We start from the raw sequence: 10,741 nt of genomic DNA, 5'->3' as shown, positions 1-10,741 counted from the left end.
GGGGCCGGTGTCCCCGTGTGGGCGGTGGGGCTGGGGCTGGTGGCGGTGCGCGGAGAGGGCTGGGCTCCAGCCGGGCCCCCGGAACCTGGACCCCCATCCTGCTGCCCGGCCGGTGCTGGGGCTGTCATCCTATCCTGCAGCGCACCCCATACCCTGCCTTCCATCCTACATCCTTGGTGGCACCGGGACTGCCATGCCATCCCGTGCCGTGCCATGCCATCCCATTCCATCCCATCCCCTGCCGTGCCGTGCCATGCCATCCCGTGCCATCCTGTGCCATGCCATCCCATGCCGTGCTGTGCCATGCCGTGCCGTGCCATGCCATGCCATGCCATCCAATCCAATCCCATTCCCTGCCATCCCATCCTGTGCCATGCCATCGCATGCTATCCCATGCCATGCCGTGCCTTGCCTTGCCTTACCTGGGACAGGGATCTCCATCCCATTCTCCATTCGGCACCGGGACCCTCATCCCATCCCTCAGCACACCCAGTACCGAGCCCCCATCCCATCTCCTGTCTCACGCCTCAGAATCACAGAATGGTTGGCTTGGATGGGACCTCGAAGATCATCCAGTTCCAAGCCCCTGCCACGGGTGGGGTTGCCAACCACTAAATCGTGAACTAGGTGAGGCTGCACCGGGCCCCATCCAATCTGAGCACCTCCAGGGATGGGGCACCCCCAACTCCTCCACGCCGAGGCCCCCGTCCTGCACCCCAGCCTGTACTGGGATCCCCCATCCCATCCTGTGCCCGCACCGAGACCTGCTGTTCCTCCCCGGTGCTGAGGGGGTGTCCTGAGCTCTCACTGAAGCACCTTCCTCTCCCTGGCTGTTCCAGTGAAGGTCTCAGGTTGGAAATCCCCCGTGACACCCATGGCAGTGCACCCCAGCTCCCATGGCCTCTGGTACCAAGAGCAGCACCCCAGCTGTTCACATCTCTGAGCTGGGCTGCTTTTTGGGACGTCCTCATCTTGTCCCGTAGCGGTGGCATCTCTTGGTGCCATGGCACGTTTGAGCCTGAGGGTGCTGCGTGGGGGTGGCAGGGAACTGGAGGAGAGGACCCCCCCCCCCGTTGGATTTCCATCTCTCATGCACAGTGCATGTGGCTCCTTCCGCAGCTCTGGCCCTGCTAAGTGTGTCACGAGGCCACCTGGGACCCCCCGGCGGTGACATCCCTGCGGGCTTTGCCGCCGTCACGCGGAGAGGCAGCGCGTGGGACGGGGGACGGTGCCAGCTGCCAGCGCAGCTGCAGAGTGACATGAGCTGGGTAGCGGACGGGGACACTGTGGCACTTTGGGTGGCCACGTCTGCGTGCCGTGGGGGTTGCAAGAAGAGGGCAGGAGGCAGCACACGGTGCTCGGCCCTCCCCTTTGCACAGCTGCGTGGGCTTCTTCCGTGCCGCAGGCGTAAGGACCTTGAGAGGAGGTGAGCCGGGCTCTAATGCTTGAGCTTGCACGCTCGCTTTGTTCCTTGCAGCTTGAGTGCTCGGCGCCCGATATCGTTCAGCTCCGCTTCAATCTGGGCCGTCTGCTCGCTGCTCCTGCCCGTGAGTCTCCAAGCAGCGGGCACACGTGCACGGAGCCCTGTGGCACGTGCAAGGAGCGATGCTTGAAGGGCAAGCAGCTCTCTGGGGATTGAGCTGTGCCTGACCTCCCCTCACCACCTCCCACGCTGCCCCGTGAGGATGCTGCTTGCTAGGTTTTGGGGTTGCCCGAGTTGCCCAGGAGCCCCGTGTCCTGTCCGGGGGCTGAGGTCTCAATCCCGCTGCTCTCTGTGCCCCCAGGTTCTGCGGGGAGTGCCTGCAGCCCTGCCTCCAGGTGCCATCCCCGCTCTGCCCGCTCTGCCGCATGCCCTTCGACCCTAAGAAGGTGGAGAAGGCCTCCAGCGTGGAGAAGCAGCTCTCATCCTACAAGGCTCCCTGCAGAGGCTGCAGCAAAAAGGTAAAGCGTGGCCCAGCCCGGCCCAGGGTGGTCAGGTCTGGGGTGCTTCTGGACCAGCTGTAAGGCCGTGATTCATGGTGCACCTCCACAGGCTGTGCTGGTGTGCTTTCTGCCTTCCATTAGCTGTGGGGATTTTCCTGTATCTGCCTGTCTGTCGCCCTGAAACAAGCCACTGTCGTGGTGCAAGAGCAGTTCAGGGCTACGCCTGTCAGCAGTTCCTCTTTTGCAAAGGAAATTGGAGCTAGTGCTGCAATAATGCAGCCAGCCTGCAGTCAGCCAGCCTGACTTTTTGTGCGTAACCTCAGTTTGCTCTGCTGTTGCTTGGCCAAAGCGTGGCGAAAGCTGCCCTCCTCTTCCACGCTGGCGGCTCTGGTGCCTTGTCTGACAGGAGAAGGTTTTCCTGCAGCCTCCAGGAATGTTTCTTCTCTCCTTCTCCAGGTGACCCTAGCAAAAATGCGGTCTCACGTCTCGTCTTGCGCAAAGGTGCAGGAGCAGATGGCCAACTGCCCCAAGTTTGTCCCAGTTGTCCCCACGTCCCAACCTATCCCCAGGTACTGTTATGCATTACATAGTGAAACACAGGTTGCACAGAGACTCTCATCCGTCTTCACCAGAAGCTCTCAAATCCAAGCGTGTGTTTTGCTCGCTTGTTATCCCGGGCTGTTCACAGCAAGAAACATCAGGGCACTTTTCCTGGTGGCATCTGCGGCCCCAGCACTGCTCTGTGTCTCAGCCAGCAAGAAGAGACTGAGCAGATCAGGGTGGCTGAGCCCATGGCTGGGGTGGGAACAGGCTGGTTTGGCTTTCCCATGGGCAGGTGGGACGAAGCAGAACAGACAGCAGCAGAGGTGGCTGGGTTCGTTTGGAAGAAGTTGACCTAGGCCCTTCCCAGGGGTCTGAGCTTGTTCTCATTCTCTTTAGCAATATTCCCAATCGCTCAACGTTTGTGTGCCCGTACTGTGGGGCCCGGAACCTGGACCAGCAGGAACTGGTAAAGCACTGCATGGAAAACCACCGCAATGACCCCAACAAAGTGGTGAGCAAGGCTGGATTGGTTCTGGGTGGGTAGCTGCTGGAAATCTGAACAGGCCTTCATGGCATCCTGGGCTGCCAGCACACAGAGCAGCCCCTGTTGGCTTTGTTAGAGGCTCTCTGGAGCGAGCTGCCTCTGCCTCTTTGTGCCTGCGACCCAGCTGGTGCTGGATTTGCTCTCTCCATTGCTGTTGGTTTGACTGAGGTGGGGAACTCGCAGCTCTGGCATCGTGTCAGAGGTGCTCATGTACACGTTTAACTAGTCAGCAAGCTAAAAGCAGTCTGGGCCACATGCCAGCAGCTTTGTGCCCAGAGGGATCTGCTGAGAGGGCGGAGGCACTTGGCACATCCACTGCAGTGGACACCCAACCCCAGAGGGAGGGACCACCGCTCGTTTCTCCCTTGTGCCATGGCTGCACCAGCTCCCTGATGCCCCCCAGGAGAGCTGGAGGTGGCCCCACATCTCACAGCTGCCCTGTCTTTGCCTGCTGCAGGTGTGCCCAGTCTGCTCAGCCATGCCCTGGGGGGACCCCAGCTACAAGAGTGCAAACTTCCTGCAGCACCTCCTGCACCGGCACAAGTTCTCCTATGACACCTTCGTGGTGAGTATGGCTGTGAGCCAGAACGGGATCATCTTCCCCATGTCCCACACGGAGTGGCTGGGAGACAAATCCAGCCCTTCTCGCCTGCCAGGATGAGGCTGTCCTGGTGTGCAGCACGTCGGGGTGCGAGGGGACAGTTCCTCCTTTGGGCTTTGTGGGACACATGCAGCACACGTAGCCCCACTTGGGAGAGCTCGTGGGTGTTCACGCTGGTCCTTGTTAGACACATACCAAGGAAAAAGTCACCCCCAGAGCAGCAGAGAGAAATGTTATCCCTCCCCATGAAGATGGTTTGTTTTTTTCCATGTGCTCCATTAAACTCTTCCCCTGAGGAAGTGTAATACAAAAGCCCTTTTCTTCAAGGCTTCACGTGGGGAAACACGAGGAGGGGGCGAGGAGCAGCCCAGCCTGCAGGATGGAAGGTCTGGCTGCAGCACAGGGGGATGTCCTTTGGGGGGCTGCAGACCCTCTGCGTGGGGTGTAGGGGTGTGGCTGTGCAGCTTTGGTCACAGAGTCCAGCAGGTGGTTTTATTAGCATCCCAACTTTGTTGCCTGAACCTCCCTCCAACTATTTGCAGTGAAATATCCCCAGCCCAGGAAGGGATTATTGTAGCGTAGCCTGGCTGAAGCACTGGGGAAGCGTGTAGCCTTGCAAGAAAGCTTTCCCTGGTGCCCATCTGAGAAACCATGGCCAGCTTCATCCCTGTCTGAGGGCAGGGCTGATGGCGGGAGGCTCAACCCAGGCAGGAGAGAGATTGTGGCACAAAGAGAGGGTAGCAGAGTGCTCACACCGCTGCTTTCCTGACTGTCCTCTGGTTTTAGGACTATAACATCGACGAGGAGGCAGCGCTGCAGGCCGCCCTGGCTCTGTCGCTCTCCGAGAACTGAGGGCTGTCATGGAACTTCGCTTCGGACCCCCCCCCCCCCCCTCACGTCCCTTTTGCACACTCGACCTTCCTGCTGGGGAGGCACGGAACTCATGGCCCCCTGAGAATCACCGCCTCTCTTCCCTCATCTCTCCGGGCCGATCCCAGCGCCACGAAGAAGGTGGAGATGCCTCAGCATCACTCGGGACTGGTGAGTGAGCAGAGACGTCCGCTGCTGGGAGGAGAGAGGACAAGGGGACCGTTCCTCAGTCAGGCATTTCATATCCGTATACGGAGTATATACCTGTATCCAGATCTATTTATTATTAGATGCTTTTTGGCACCATTTGTCTTCATGCTCTTTGTTGCAGTTCGATAGGTACGTGAAACGATGTCGCATTTTACGCAGAAATGCCCTAGTTTTTAAGCTGCAGTCGTCCACCTCCTTTTTTTTTTTAATTTTATTATTTCTTTGGAAAAGGAAGAAAACGACACGCGGAGTGTTTGGTTTTTTTGGGTTTGGTTTTTTTTTTTTTTTTTTCAACCCGACGAGGTTATTTCTGGAGACGTCGGTCTGTCCCGTGCCCCGCGCTGCAGGCGGGAGCTGCCTCCTCTTCCTGCTGCCGCCCAGCACAGCCCTAAAGCAGCAGGCTGAATCCCAGAGCAAGACTGCAGGCCTGGGGTGCCCGTAGGGCAGCGGGTTCAGAGCCGTGGACTGTCCTGGCACCCAGTGCAACTCCCACCTCCCTCCTTTTGTACCAGCTCTTGTGATACCGCGGTTCTTGCGTTTTTCTACATGAATCGGCCTGACTCCTTTTCCACGTTTTATAGAGCGGGGACAGAAGCTGTTAACTCTTCACGCTGCAATATCCGTCACCGGGGACGAGAGTATTTTTATGGAACATTATGGAGAAAGTATATTTTTTAACAAAAAAAAAAAAAAACAAAAAACGAAAAAACCCCCCGAAAACCCGACCATGCTGTGGATTTGAAATCGGGTGGGAGGGAGGAGCTGGACCCTGGGTCTGCAGCTGGGACTCTGCTGAGCCACGTGAGCATCTACGCTTCCTCTTCTCTTCTCTCTGGGCTGTCCCCTTCTGCTGGCAGCTTTTCTCTGCAGGCAGGGGCGAGGCCGTGTCAGCACGGCGCTGTGTTGGTCAAAGCACAGCCAGCCCCACAGCTCTGCTTCAGGAAGAGGACCTTTGGGAGGACAAGCAGCCCCTTTGTTTTCTCTGAGAGCCCTGTGGCTCTGATCCCTGGGCTCCCTGGGTGCAGCTTCTCATAGCTTCTCCGAGCTGTAGTGCTGACGAGTGGGCTTCCTTCCTCTGCCCGCGGTTTGCTCTCTCAGATGCTTGTAATTAAACAGCAAGCAGTGTTTGAGTGCTGAGCCGGGAGCAAAGGGTCCAACCCAGCGGGCTGGGCTTGCAAAAGCTCTGCTGGAAATCGCCCAAGTTTGGATTTTCCTCCAAACCCACAGCGCTGCTGTAACCCTTTGGCCTGGCAGGGAAGGATTTCACTGGGAGGTTTTGTGCTCCTGCGGCGGCAGCGTTAACCCGTGTGGGCAGAGCTGGCTGCGTGGCGTTGCTGGATGTCACCCTGAGGGGTGGGTTAACCCAGGCGGATGCACGGTGAGGAAGCAGACGGGTTTGGTGCCGCCAGCTGGTGCTCAGTGCAAAGCAGCTGGCCTGTGTCCAGCTGCCAGCTGTGTGGGGACGTCTGCCCGTGGTGGCTGTGCAGAATGCCAGCCCTGAGGCAGAGCATCTTGTCCCCTGAGCCAGGAGACTGCAGGATGCCTCTCTCCCAGGGGGGCAGTTGCTGCTCTGAGTGAAGCTCCGTAGCCTCCCTGTACTGAACAGGCAGAAATCAGCTGCAGGGCGCGTGCTGTGTCCCCTTGCCACGAGGTGCTCAGGCAGAAGGGTCAGCTCTTCATGCCCTTCCCTTTTGCCCTGCAGCCCAGCAGCTCCCTGTGCCCCACCGTCCCCTTCCTCCCTGCCCTGTGCTGTCTGCTCTGCTCAGCTGAGCGTGGATGGAAGGGAGCTCTCTGCTCGGCTTCAGGCTGACACCCACCAGCCCGAGCACGGCCACGGCCCTGTGCAGCAGAGGTCCCTTTCCATCTAATGAGTTGCCAGCAGCTGGAGGAGAGGAACTGCGTGCTGATCCCTTCCACCCTTTGGGGTCACACCAACAAGGGGGCAGGCCCAAGTGAACCACATGGAGGCCGTGAGGTGACACCTGCAGACTTTTAGCTCAGCGCTAACCCTGCACCCAGCTGTGCCTCTTCCTAGCAGGGCTGTGAGATGGCTTTGGGAAGAGTGCTCCAGAGAGCAGCAGCCCCCGCTGTGTGCTGGAGGGTGTCCCAAGGAGTCTGTCCCTGTTGGACCCCAAGCTTTGCCCCTGAGGGGTACCGGCCATGCTTTGTGCTGTGGGAAGCAGGCACAATCCTGTCTGGGGCTGGACCAAAGGCATCCCAAAGGACAGCGTGCTGCTGGGACATGCCACTGCACTGCCCTGGGGCTGCAGGGACCCTTGTACCTATCGCAGTGGGGATGGGCTGCTGTCTGCATCCCCGCTCAGAGAAGCATCCTTTTGTGGTTTGCCTGAGTCCTGGCTCCCTCCAGCTCTGCTCTAGCAATACTGTCTTTTTACTGTAAGTAGTACCAAGTGTTCCCGGGGCCAGGGTCTCCCCTGTGCTGCTGGCAGCCCCCTGGCAGGGGAAAAGGGCCGGGGCTGCTCTGCTCCCTCTCTGCAGCCGGGGTTAGCAGGAAGCAGTGGTGTCTTCCCTACCCAGCACTGCACCCTTGCCATGTGTACAGCCCATGGGTTTTCCCTGCTCCCAGTGGGATGGAGCAGGGACATCAGAAAGGGACCTGGTTGGGTTTCCCTGTCCCCTCCTCACCTGGGACTCCCAGGTTCCTGCTTAGAGGGCTCTGCCCCACGCCGCCCTCCATTGGAGCTCTTGCTGCCTGCATCGGGCAATCTGGGACAGTGCTGTTAATGCCTCTGTCTCCTTCCTCCTCCTCCTCCTCCTCCTCCTTTTTGCCCCGGCAGTGTTGGAGCAGGGGCAGCAGTGGCTGCTTTTGTAAAGCACATTAAGGCAGCGCGGGCAGCTCCTGGCTCTTGCCCCCTTGCTATGGGGCTGGGACTCCCACTGTGCTGCCAGCCGTGCTCGTCAATGTTACCCTGACTTTTTGCATAACGACTAGAACTTTTAACAAGACATACTGTTTTTTGAAGAAGGAGAAAAATAATAATAATAATAATAATAATAAAAATCAATGACGTATTTGTAGCAAACCATTTTTCTCAATAAAGGCAGTTTCATCCACGGGCGGCCTCAGACTGCAGTCTGTGCCCCACAGAGTGCCCAAGTGGGGAGCGGGAGGGGACAGCGCTGGGGTTGTGGGCTGCCAAAATCCCTCTCTGGGCAAAGGGCTCATTCTTCCAGCCCTGTCCCCTGAGTCATTAACTCCTGCCATTAATGGCAGGGTTTGGCAATGCTGTGACATCACCAGAGCCCATGGGAGCCCTGTGGCCACCCACGCCCAGAGCTGGCAGCGTGTCCTGGCACAAGCTGAAGGTGCTGTCCCAAAAGCCCTGCTGGGTGCGAGCCAGGGCCGTGTGATGGGTGTTCCTGCTCCGGGTGTCCCGGGGAGGGGTCCTGGCTCTGTGCCCCCGCTGGGTTCCCCAGGGACGCAGTGCAGGCTGTGCCAAGCCTCTTCCTCCAGTGCAGGCAGCCCGTCCCCCAGCCCGAGGCTGAGAGTGCCCTGCTTCAGTTTCCCCACTTTCCCCAAGGGGTGCGTGCTCGGAGCTTGCATCCCTGTGGAGCATCGTGGAGCAGCAGCTGGGGTAGTGTGCTGGGAGTGTGGGTCCCTGAGCACATATCCTGCAGGAGAGGGGCCCTGTGCCCGTCCCCACTGCAGCCGTGCCTTCGCCGACCGCTCCAACCTCCGTGCCCACCTGCAGACCCACTCAGGGGTTAAGTACCAGGCTCTGAAGTCATTAACAGTGGAGCTGAGCACCACGGCTGTGAGTGGAGAATGTCCTTCGTTGCTGCCGTGCTGCAGGATCCGGCCGGTGCCGTGCATCCTCATCCCCATCCCACATCCCCTGCCTGGGTCATGGGCACAGCTGTGTCCCCATGGATGGAGCCAAACTGCCCTCGTGCCCCCAAGCCAGGCACTCAGTGGCTTTTTGGGCTGAGGGGGTCTGTGGTACCCCCAGCCAGTTTTGGGTGGGGAGCCTTAAAAAAAAGAGCAGGGACACTGGGTTTTGCTGAGTGCAGGTGTAACCCAAGCTCCATGCCATGGCCCCGCTGGCCACAGGGTCCTGACCCTGGGGGATTTGCCCTGCTGTGCTGGGGGGGGTGCTCCTATAGGGTTTGCATCCTAGGGGTGCCACAAGTGACCCTGAGCATCCCCAGTGTGGTGGTGCCCCATGGTGTCACCCAGATGGCTGGGGGGGCCCTGGAGGCATGTTGGGGGATGTTGGCAGGGGGGTGCCACGCGCCCCTCCCTCCATGCTGTTTGCAGCCTCCCTGGGCTAAATCGGGCCTCCACCTGTCCCTGCGACAGGGAAAGAATCCCACACCCCAGAATAGCCGTGTGCCTTTCCCTCGCCCATGGGAAATGCTTATAGAGCCCCGGGGAGGGGTGCACTCAGAGCCTGGGATGAGCCCCACTGCACCTGCCAGCAACCAATGGGGGGGAGGGGGTGCCCCAAAATGCTCCCTATGGGCTGCTCCCTCAATGGGCTTTTGGGGACACCTCCACACGCTGTGAGCCCCAGAAGTGGGGCTGTCCCACAGTGTCACCAACGTGCCAGGCTTGTGCCCACTGCCACATTGGGTGTAGTGGGGTTACTGGGGATGCTGGATGGGTAGTGGGGTTACGGAGGATGCTGGGGGCACTGAGAGTACCGAGGGAGCACTGGGAGCACCGAGAGGTACTGGGGTAACTAGAAGCACTGGGAGCACTGGAATGACTGGGGTAAGGGGGTACTGGTGGCAGTGGGAACCCCGGTATAGGGGCACTGGGAGCACACAGCCCCAACACAGCTGATCCCCGCGCATGCGCGCTGCTGACCAGGCATTACCTTGGCTCCGCCCCCTTCAGGCCCTCGCTCAGCTTCATCAATGGGCAGGATGGGGCGGGGCCGTCCCGTGGTCCGATCGCTGCTATTGGTCGCTCGGCCCCGGCCGCTGTGCCGCCAGCCAATGGCGTGGCGGGACTCTCACGCGCGAGCGGGTGGGCGGAGCGTGGCCGTGGCCGTGTGCGGGAGCATGGCGGCGGAGCGGGGCACGGCGCGGGTTACCTGCACGGCACCTGTCAACATCGCCGTCATCAAGTACTGTGAGTGCGGGCGAGGGGCGCGGGGCCAGGCCGGGAAGGGCCGGGCTGGACCGGGCCGGGCTAGGGTGGGCTGGGCTGGGCCGGGCTGGGTTGTGCTATGCTGTGCCGAGCGGTGTGGCTTGCTGTGCCAAGCTGTGCCATGCCGTGCTGAGCTGTGCCAGGCAGTGCCATGCTGTGCCATGCTGTTCCAGGCAGTGCCATGCTATGCCGTGCTGTGTCAAACCGTGCCATGCTGTGTTGTGCCATTCCATGCAGTATGGCGCGCTGTGCCAAGCCGTGCCATGCAGTGCTGAGCGGCAGCAAGCAGTGCCATGCCATGCCAAGTGTTGCCATGCCGTGCTAAGCAGCGCTGTGCCGTGCAAAGTGGCGCTGTGGCATGCCAAGCCGTGCTGTGCTGTGCTGTGCCATGCCAAGCAGTGCCATACTGCTCCACGTCTCTCCCAGGGGGTAAACGCGACACCGACCTCATCCTGCCCATCAACTCCTCGCTCAGCGTGACGCTGCACCAGGACCAGGTTGGTGCGGGGCCGCGTGCCCACCCCCCAGCCCTGGGGATCCGATGTCCCCCTCCCCATCCCCGGGGCTGCGTGCCTTGGAACTCAGCACCATGCCATCCAGCTGAGGACCACCACCACAGCTGCCGCGTGCCGCGACTTCACCGAGGACCGCCTGTGGCTGAACGGGGAGGAGGTGGACGCGGGGCAGCCCCGGCTGCAGGCCTGCCTGCGGGAAGGTGAGCTGGGGCGGGGGGCACAGGGCCACGTGTCCCCCGCTCCCCACTAACCCCATTCCCGCACAGTGCGGCGCCTGGCCCGCAAGCGGCGCGGTGACGATGCCGCGGCCCCGCTCAGCCTCTCCTACAAAGTGCACGTCGCCTCCGAGAACAACTTCCCCACCGCCGCCGGGTTGGCATCCTCGGCCGCTGGCTACGCCTGCCTGGGTGGGTGCGGGG

The 10,741-nt window shown here is 60.5% G+C and overlaps 2 protein-coding genes across 2 annotated transcripts in view; both read left to right on the top strand.

Moving 5' to 3' along the window:
• Positions 1,785-7,766, top strand: RNF166 (ring finger protein 166; the record flags this gene model as incomplete). The annotated part of the gene is given in 5 exon segments (XM_021408719.1): positions 1,785-1,941; positions 2,380-2,492; positions 2,863-2,977; positions 3,468-3,575; positions 4,398-7,766. Coding segments are annotated over 5 exon segments (495 nt in total). The 3' UTR covers positions 4,464-7,766.
• Positions 9,680-10,741, top strand: part of MVD (mevalonate diphosphate decarboxylase) — a 2,912-nt gene continuing 1,850 nt past the window's right edge. Inside the window, exons 1-4 of the mRNA XM_021408484.1 lie at positions 9,680-9,789; positions 10,234-10,304; positions 10,408-10,522; positions 10,589-10,729. Of these exons, the coding sequence (XP_021264159.1) occupies positions 9,720-9,789; positions 10,234-10,304; positions 10,408-10,522; positions 10,589-10,729 (397 nt within the window). The 5' untranslated portion in view covers positions 9,680-9,719. The remainder of the gene's footprint in view (positions 9,790-10,233; positions 10,305-10,407; positions 10,523-10,588; positions 10,730-10,741) is intronic.

The sequence above is a fragment of the Numida meleagris genome, chromosome 10 (genome assembly GCF_002078875.1).
Source record: "Numida meleagris isolate 19003 breed g44 Domestic line chromosome 10, NumMel1.0, whole genome shotgun sequence".
NCBI lineage: Eukaryota > Metazoa > Chordata > Aves > Galliformes > Numididae > Numida > Numida meleagris.
This window is presented reverse-complemented; position numbering and strand designations above follow the sequence as displayed.